Below are 9,444 nucleotides of genomic sequence, written 5' to 3'. Positions count from 1 at the left end.
TATATGACATTTAACTTAATAATTTAAAGTTTATTGTGTCAAAATGTGAACGTTATCACGTTCAAATGTGACATTTCTCATGCAACGTAAAATTTATTGGCATGAAAAGTGACATATGTAATGTTACAACATGAAAATTTTAATAGTAAATGTGAAATTCATTAATTATTTTTTGAAGCGGTGTATCCTCCTGGGGGTTTCAGAAGGATGCTGGAGCCTATCCCAGCCAACAGCAGGCAGTCGGCAAGGCACGTCTACATATGTTGCCAGTAGGGCACAAGGAAACAAAAAACAATTCACGGTCACCCTCTAAGGCCAATTTTGAGTGATCATTAGGCCTGAAGAAAATCCACATCCACGCAAGGAGACCAGAACATATAAACTCCACACAGGGAGGCCGGAAACAACCAGGGATTGAAACTTTGATATCAGAACTGTAAAGCGGACGTGCTAACCGCTCTTCCACCATATGAAACTTATCTTAAAAATTATGAAAAACATTTTTCTTCATTTATTTTCTGAACCGCAGGGGGTGCTGGTGCCTATTCCAACTAGCTACAGGCACCAGGCATTGGACACTCTGAATGGGTGCCCAGCCAATCACTTGGCACAAGGAGATCGACAACGATTCATACTCACACTCATACCTTGAGGCAATTTAGAGTTTTCAACCAACCTGCACAGCTGTTGTTGGGATAGGGAAGAAACCGGAGCTCCCAGAGAAAATCCAGGGAAGTCCGTGGAGAACATGCACATGACAACTCCACTAATGACCTGGGATCATACACTCAACCCCTGAACTGCGAGGCCAACACGTTAACCACTTGGCGCCGTGCACCCTGTAAGAAATCTATCTTGCTAAAAAGTGAAATGTATTATGTTAAAACATGAAATTTCTAATGGGTTGATTTATCACCTTAAACTCATTCAATCACATTCATTCATTGATTCTCTGAACCGCTTTATCCTCACTAGGGTCGCGGGGGTGCTGGAGCCTATCCCAGCTGCACGGGACACCCTGTATCGGTGACCAGCCAATCGCAGAGGGACAACCATTCGTACTCACCAAATACCTAGGGGCAATTTAGAGTGTCCAATCAGCCTACTGTGCATGTCTTTGGAATGTGGGAGGAAACCAGAGTACCTAGAGAAACCCCACGGGAGGGAGAACATGCTAACTCCACACTGATGGACTGACCTGGATTTGAAGTCAGGACCCCAGAGTTGTGAGGCCGACGCGCTAACCACTTGTGTCACCGGGTTGCCCGTTTTACCATGGTAAAACAAAAATCTATTAGGGTGAAATGCAAAAGTTGGCACCTAAAAAGACAAAAATGTTGAAATCATACAATCAGTGAATGAATGTCACAATGACAAAACAGGTTAAGGAGGAAAACCTTTCACAAGTGTGAAGCCAACATTTAACTTCATGGTGCTAACTTGTCTTTGGCCTGCGCCGCCTTCTTACTTCGCCTCTTCAGGCAGCATTTGACGATCACCAAAGCTAGGAGCAACAGAACCAGCAGAAGTGCCACCCCCACCAAGACAGGTACCATAGCACCTGAGAAGGGCCCGGGGACATCGGTGGGCTCGCACTCTGTTTCGTCGTCGGAGCCCGACGCATCAGTGCACGTGCAAGTGTAAGATCCTATCGTGTTGACACAGGCGTGGTGGCACCCGTGCGGGCCAAGGCACTCGTCCATGTCCTCGCAGTCCCCTGATGCATTCTTGCTGTACCCATTCGGGCATGGGGTGCAGACCGAGCTCAGATTAGCAAGGGCGCCCCCTAACAAATGCCATCCCTCGGGTGGATGCCGGCATTGCAGATCTAGACGGACTTTAGACCAGCAGTCCACTCGGATCATACTGCTATTGTCAGGGTCCAAAGTGAGGAAACGGGCGCCGGTCACTGCCGGATGAGGGCATGACCCGTACACCGATTCTGAACTGTCTGAATCACCGGGTCTATTTCCAGGTTCCCCTGCTTCAGGTCTAGCAGGCTTTGGTGTTGGTGGTTCTACTAAGTCTGGATTTTGCTCAGCTGATTCAGGATTGTCTGGTCTTGGTGTGGCAGATACAGTTTGGACAGGACTAGGTTCAGTCGGCATAGATGCTATAGGTGGCAATAATTCTGGTTCAGCTGTCAACAGTTTAGGAGTTTCTCTTTCTGTGGGCATAGGTCTTGCAGGCTCAGTAGTCGGTTGATCCCATGACTCCAGCTTGCATATGAAGGGGTGGACTGTCTTGCAGCTTAGCGGTGTCAGACCCTGAGACCCATCCGGCTGAATAGTCAGGGCTGCGCAGAGAACAGAGGTGCAGGTTTGTTCTGGCTCTTTGACCCAGCGTGTGTTGTTGTCAGTGTCTTCGCTTCCCCCAGGTACCCACTTGAACCCTCTCAGGGGCAGTGAGGGGACCACACACTGGTTCTTGGCTTTCTTCAGCCCCACCCAGAAGAGGGACGGGCTGCCAGGCGCCACCTTGATGAGTTGGAGGAACTCCCCGGGTCCGGTGAAGGAGGCCAGTTTGTGGGGAAGGCATGCCTCTTGCGCTTGGTCGAAGGTGAGTGCGGAGTGAAGCAGCTTGTAGCGCAGGACCGAATTGGGGACGACCGACGACAACCTCAGCATAAGCAGCAAAAGCCACAAGCGGGGCAGGAACATGGTGAATGTCTCAATCTAGGGACAAAAACAGCATCAGCTATACAAAGAGTGTACATACACAAAAGCACACGATAATTTTGGACTAATCCAGGGTTGGGCAAACTTTTCGGCCCCGGGACCACATTGACTTTAAAAATTTGACGGACGGGCCGTGTCAGCACAAGATACAATATATATATCAAGAACTGCATCCGTTAACAGTACATATGGAACATAAACAGAAAAAATGACTAAAGTATTAACATACTCATCACTCATCATAAAAGTATAAAGTACAAAGTAAAGTAAAAAGGAATGTAATAAAAAATATTAAAATGTAATTTAAAAAAAGATAAAGGGGCTGTCAAACACGAAAAACAAATAAGAGTGGACAGAGCTACTGCCACTGACTTCCACGTGACGCCGCCATCTTGGGTAGAAAAAAGGAAAATTGGATAACGTCGGCGGGCCGGATTAAAAAGCCTAATGGGCCTTGTGGCCCGCGGGCCATAGTTTGCCCATGTCTGGACTAATCCTTAATTTCATGTCACTAACTGTACCTGTTGGTTTTCAAAGCAAAATCTGATATTTATGGGGCTAAAATAAATGCTATTTACACATATACATACATATACAAACACACACACACACACGCCCACACGTGCATGACTACAGGTGGATTCTACTTATCATTCTCAGTCAACATTGGATCCTTCAGAGATGATATCCTAACTGAACCTCTGGAGTGAGTTTTTTCTACTGAAAGTAAAGGGGCTGAACGATACTGCATGCCCCCTTTTCAGTTTTTCCGTTGTTAAAAAAAGGCTAAAATATCCAATAAATTTAAATCAAGTTCATGATGTGTCCCACTTGCTAATTCTTTAAAAAATAATAAATTTTATATCTTTGTTTGAAACCTGTGTATGCGTTTGTACATGCATGCATGTATTGTGCTAACAATGGAAACATGCTAAATGCATTAGCATCAATGCTAGAAAGCGACGGGTGTGTGATTGACAGTCGGCATGGACACGCCTAGAGAATGCTAGCACTGACAAGACGAGCCATTTTTTTCCTTTTTTTATTATTCTTTTTTTTTTAATTCATTGAAATTTGTCTTGGGTATTAACAATACTTTACTTTTACCCAATCCAGCAATGTATTCATTTTATTTAGACTTTACAGGACCTTTAAATATATATTTTACTTCCCATAAAAAGTGTTACTGTTTACTCATACTGTGGGGTCAGTATGCAGGGAGACCAAGTAACCAAACAGAGGGAAGATAGAACAGATAATGATGTGTGGATGAGCTTGAAAACAATGTTTGTAATGTGGAGTAATGCATAAAACCCTAGAATGGATGTCCACTGCATGGTACAACAAGTGGACACTACAATAATCCCTCAAATATCGCGGATAATGTAGACCACAAATGCCGATAATCGAAAAATCGAAAAATAGGGTCACCCCTAATATAACTATACTTTTCTTACTTTAGTGCTGATTTGAATTGGCAACCACAAGACAAGAAAGTGGCCTACGCTTGTGAGTTTCATTATGAATTTTCAAATTTTTATGAACTTTAAAAAAAAACGTTTTAAATAATTAATAGCAGAAAAAATAAGTCATGATAATCGAGGGAAGATTATTCTAGTGCCGATTTGTTGTTTTCAACCAACACTGAAGACTGTATCACCCAGAAACTCTCCATGCAATGCAAAACAGATGAATAAATTTAGACTAGGCTCAAGTGCTTTAACATTGTTTTGATTTACAAAGGACTGTTTGCCATGGTGTGCTGCAACAAAGCTACGGCTGATTGCCGTTAAAATTTTAAATTTTTATGTAAACTTTGTCCACTTTGACCTTATAAGGCATAAAGGCAACATTAATTAGATTTGATTTTTTTCTTCTTCGTAAATGCAGTGACCTGCTTTAAAGTTAGGTTTTTGTTTTAGCTGTCTCAGGGAAACCTGGAGTGAAAAGCCGCTGCACATGAATCAAGAGGAAATTTGGTGTGTTGGTGCGTGTTTAATTGGTTATGAAAGATTTTTGAGGAAGTATTTCAGTGTAATATCTATGTAAATATCCTGTATTAAAAAATGGAGACCTGTACAGCATGTGCAATCTACTTAAATCTTGTGAAATTTGTGTGTTGCTTATAGTCAGGTGCCCTCTATCGTCTGGAAATCACGGCACTATTTAAAAAATGAAAATCAAAAAGAAAATGAGAATATCAATTTTCAAACAAAAGATTCCTTATAAAGATATTTATCTACTTTCCTTGAAGAGTACAAAATGCAGTCTGTACTTTTATTTAATAATATATTTTTAAAAAATAAAAAGTATAAGGAAGAAAGTTTACTTTTTTAAGTCACAAAATGTATTCATCTAAGTCACGCAACCTCATTTGGGGTGCTGGTGGGACTGGAAACCATCCTACCTAACTATGGGCAGGAGGTTCACCAGCCAATCAGAGCATCTCATGTTGTTTCCGTCATTTGTTAGTTTAGTTTTAGTCAAAATAATATAGAAAAAAAGGAATATTTACCGTAAAATTATGCATTCATTCAACTTCTGTTCAACAAATTTTCGTAAGGGTTGTGGGGGTTGCCGGAGCCTATCCCAGAGCTAACAGACAGACGACCATTCGCATTCACAATCATTCCGCCCCCAGCTGGAATCGAGCCAACGCCCACACCAAAGTCAAGTCAGTGAATCTCTTCACCCTAAGGCAGCAACAGTAAACTTAACAATTAATTAATCTTGGTAGCCCAAATGACAACAGACTATAGACATTACTTTAGTACGCACAAAGACAGAGTTATGAACACATTCCAAATCCATTTGTTATACCATATGTATATATATGTAATGTACTCTGAAAGAATGTATGCATATACACTCACACAAAGCATTCATAAACACACAAATAATGGGCTTCATACATGCTATACCTTTGTGTAGTTTAACCCTGAACAGATTCTTTTTAAACTCTTCCTGTTGGCGACAATTGACGGCAATAGACATCTGACCAATCCATCCACATTGGGAGGGCTGCCTGAACTCATAAGCCAGGTGTATAGGACGTCTAGTGATGTCAATGGCAGCCAATTTAAGTTAAAATAATGGCAAAATTCTTACCTTGCAATTTGTCCTTTATCGTCTTATTCGCAAGTTTTCCCCCCATCAACTGGTGATTTCACCTTCCAACAATCAACCCACCACACTTCTGAAAGACCCCCACCCCTCAGCTTCCTGACAGGACAGGAAGTGTGCTGCATCTTGATAGCGAGAACCGGCTTCCCAAAATACCAACACATTGAAAGAACGTTAGACAGGAAGGATAGATGAACCTCATCTTGCTCTCTGCTAATTGATCTTAATGACTTGAAGGGAACATTGGAATCTGTAACAAGTGTGTGTTTTTGAGTGTGTGTGCACACAGTTCTCAGTGATATTCCAAGTCCATCCTTACTTATTCCAGTTGTTGTCATGGCAACACAGAAGCTTCCTGTAGGAAATGGTGAAAGAATGGCAGGAAAGCTGCGTTTAGCATGCTGTCATAGTAACAGTAAAAGATTTAATTTTGGCGAGGTTTGAATTCTTCTCTAGACCTCCTTCTGAATCATCACTAACTCTGCAGAAAGCTAAACAGCTCAATGGTGCAGTTATGTTAGTGTGATTTTTTCATGGTAAAATGTCAAATTTACCACATGTAAGATGTGAAAATTTTCACTCATGTTTACAAAAGTAAACTATAATGATAACTATAATGATAAGACACGAAAATATCACATTTAACATGAGAAATCTGATCCTTTAACATGAAAAATTTCAGATGGCAAATTCATAAATTTTGCATTTCTATGTGAGAACCTAAACATTACACGATAGGTTTCATAGTTTAATCGCATCTCATTAACATGGAAAGTTTAATTAACATAGTATATGCCATATGTTTAAAATGATTTATTTTTGGGGTTTGAAATGACAGTGCTATCAATGAACACCGTAACGCTAAGCTAATTTGCTAATATTAAAACTTATTGTTAAGTGTATGTATAGTAATCTAAATCCATTTAAGTTACAGTTGTGGTCAAAAGTTTACATTCACTTATGAAAAACATAATGTCATGGCTCTCTTGAGTTTCCAGTTAATGGTACAACTCAGACTTTTCTGCTAATATTAAAACTTATTGTTAAGTGTATGTATAGTAATCTAAATCCATTTAAGTTACAGTTGTGGTCAAAAGTTTACATTCACTTGTGAAAAACATAATGTCATGGCTCTCTTGAGTTTCCAGTTAATGGTACAACTCAGACTTTTCTTTCTCTCTTTCTTTCTCTTTCTCTCTTTCTTTCTCTTTCTCTCTCTCTCTCTCTCCATCTTGTTGTTAAGTAATGACCTCTTATTTGAAATCACATGGGGCTATGGCAAGGAGTCGTTAATTTTAACGTATCCTTCTCTTCAATATTGTAGCAATAGTAGGTGGCATATGGCCGTACTGCCTTGCAATATCAGTCATGTATGGAATGAATACAGGGCCCGCTTCTTCTTTTAAATTGCACCATCAATTCAAAATAAAGAACTAAGTTGACTTAACCACACTTGAAAAACCAAAGACAAAAAAAAAAAAAAAAATTCTTCCTTGCTTAAAAATCAAAACGGATTCATGCACCAAGTTAACTTAGAAATAGTTACGTTTCAAGACTGGCACGTATTCATTTCATATCAGTATGTAAAGTATGTAGACAGGCTGTAGAATACACATGCGCCATGTTCACATGATCATTGCTAACGTTAAATGTGTATTTTGTTAGCATGTTTCTTCTGATTGAAATGCTCAGATGGATAGATTACACAGCTTGACTTTCCATTGTGAAGCGTGTATCTGGCAGCCCAAAGGTTATGTTATTAGATATTTTGATCCTGGTTGCAGCATCCTTTTTGACGACCAATTTCATACATTGCTACTTTAAAAGGGCTGGACCAAAAGTCTATTTTTTTTTTTACAGTGGTCTCCATGAGTCAATATAAAGTCCACACAGGATGGAAAAAAATGCAAAAAGGACCTAGCAGCTATGTTACAAATCCTAAAATTGTCCATAAATGTCTACAAAAGAGACAAGGCCCGAGGTTGTATGGTTGTATATACCAAAATATTTATTAAAAGTAAGCGAATCGACATGAGATGGCATCTTATCAACATGTGATCCATCAAGCAAACAAGACGTTGTCACACAATATGTGGTGGTTTCAGGCAGCAAAAGCAAAGCGTGTTTGCGTGTTAGGCAGCACTGGACACAGCCAGCTTCTTCAGATGGTCCATGAAGACTTGCAGGCTGACATCGTCTGTCAGGATGGGTGCCCCTGACTCCTGCCAAAAAAAAAGACAACGATTCAGTCCCTGTCAATCCGTCAATAAATAGAAGACCCTTTGGTGACTCACCTGTCCCCAAGTGTACATGTTGTTGTGCGTCTGTGAGGGGTTGACTTTGGAGAGCAGGAAGCGAGCCTGACAAAACCCATAAATCATCATATCCTCACATTTGACACTCAAAAAATGCATTTAATATGCTCACGAGTCTGCCATTTCATAATCACATCTATAAATAAATTGTGTAGAAACTATTTTGGCCATAATGGATAACGACTGTCGAAAAAAGAGCATAGCCTTAGGAATATCAACATACTAAAGTACAGCAAAATCTTTAATTTATTTAATACTAGTATGTTACATGCAATAGTACAAGTTCGCCATGGTGATGGCCTCTGAAGGGATTAGGCGAAAGTCCAACCACCGTCAATGTAAAAGTTATCAACACTGGCATAGAGCAGTGTAAAAATAAACAGATTATGATGCATTGTGTGAATAATTTCACGCATAAATTGCATGTGACATTCAGTAAAATACGGTATGTACTTTTTTTTTTTTACTCAATTTTGGAACATTTTGACATCCATATGAACTGACAAGGAACTTTTGGTAAAAAAAATTGAGTTAAGAGCTAGGTTAAGGTAAACAGCGTGCTTGAGTGTGACAGATGTGCGGCAGTGCCCCCACCTGGCTGCCGTTGTGCTCGGTATCTATGTATCTGGGCATGGGGAAGCGTGCGTGGAGCAGCTCCTGGGCGTCGTCTACCGGTGCCTGAAGAAGGTGCTTGAAGTTCTCATACTCAGGCATCTCCTGGTAGCCTGCTTTCCTCCACTGATTCACCGTCTGAGAAGCACAACCAGACCATAATTTCATTTTGTTTTCACTTTCACGAACAGATATAGATGCCAGTATCAAAATGTGCAAGTACTTCTCCGTGGTAGATGAGGATCTGGAAGAAGGTGTCCATGAGCAGGATGCGATCCGGAAGTATGCTGCTACTATCCAACAACACCGGCTGCATCACAAAATCACAACTCATGAGCTTCTAAGGTTGGGAATGAATGGTATGTGGCCCATTCATACCTGTCAACTTGTACGTTTTAGACGTATTTTATACGTTTTTTTTTTACTATTTCAAATCATGTACGCTGTACACCTTTGTTTTTAAATAGCCAATATTTATGAAAACCGATCTCAACAAGAACGTTTTGGCAAAAATCCAGATAGTCTCGTAGACCGGTAGCCAACGGCGCTACTGTCATCGAGCGTTACTATTGTCACGGTATACCAGCAAAAATTATCCTCAATCGTATGTATTTTTTTTTGCGGTGCGTACGGCAATATCGATAAAGGATGACATGGGCGCATGGGTAGACATACATAGAGTAAATATAGTGGAAGCAAACATGGAGGAGCCATCT

At 40.6% G+C, this 9,444-nt stretch overlaps 2 protein-coding genes across 4 annotated transcripts in view; both read right to left on the bottom strand.

Moving 5' to 3' along the window:
* Positions 1 to 9: 9 nt before the first annotated feature.
* clec14a (C-type lectin domain containing 14A) lies at positions 10 to 5,872 on the bottom strand. Of its 2 annotated transcripts, XM_077731964.1 has the most exons (3): positions 5,787 to 5,872; positions 1,398 to 2,675; positions 10 to 1,320 (listed from the first exon to the last, which is right to left on the bottom strand). In XM_077731964.1, the coding sequence occupies exon 2, from the start codon at positions 2,658 to 2,660 to the stop codon at positions 1,428 to 1,430; it is 1,233 nt and encodes a 410-aa protein (XP_077588090.1). In that variant the 5' UTR covers positions 2,661 to 2,675; positions 5,787 to 5,872; the 3' UTR covers positions 10 to 1,320; positions 1,398 to 1,427. The 2 variants fall into 2 exon arrangements, with proteins under 2 accessions (XP_077588090.1, XP_077588089.1); XM_077731963.1 differs by having other exon boundaries at positions 10 to 2,675.
* Positions 5,873 to 7,783: 1,911 nt separating this feature from the next.
* Positions 7,784 to 9,444, bottom strand: part of sec23a (Sec23 homolog A, coat complex II component) — a 38,193-nt gene continuing 36,532 nt past the window's right edge. For both annotated transcript variants that reach the window (XM_077730778.1, XM_077730779.1), the window contains 4 exons: positions 8,952 to 9,038; positions 8,711 to 8,866; positions 8,096 to 8,161; positions 7,784 to 8,023 (listed from right to left, as the gene is read on the bottom strand). In XM_077730778.1, coding sequence (XP_077586904.1) covers positions 7,934 to 8,023; positions 8,096 to 8,161; positions 8,711 to 8,866; positions 8,952 to 9,038 — 399 coding nt within the window. In that variant the 3' untranslated portion in view covers positions 7,784 to 7,933. The remainder of the gene's footprint in view (positions 8,024 to 8,095; positions 8,162 to 8,710; positions 8,867 to 8,951; positions 9,039 to 9,444) is intronic.

Source organism: Stigmatopora nigra, chromosome 13 (genome assembly GCF_051989575.1).
Source record: "Stigmatopora nigra isolate UIUO_SnigA chromosome 13, RoL_Snig_1.1, whole genome shotgun sequence".
NCBI lineage: Eukaryota > Metazoa > Chordata > Actinopteri > Syngnathiformes > Syngnathidae > Stigmatopora > Stigmatopora nigra.
Note: the sequence above shows the minus strand (reverse complement) of the source record. Positions and strands in the feature narration are given on the sequence as shown.

Bases quoted from the DNA above. Each gene is read 5' to 3' on its own strand.
- clec14a (XM_077731963.1), bottom strand. From the start codon at position 2,660: ATGTTCCTGCCCCGCTTGTGGCTTTTGCTGCTTATGCTGAGGTTGTCG.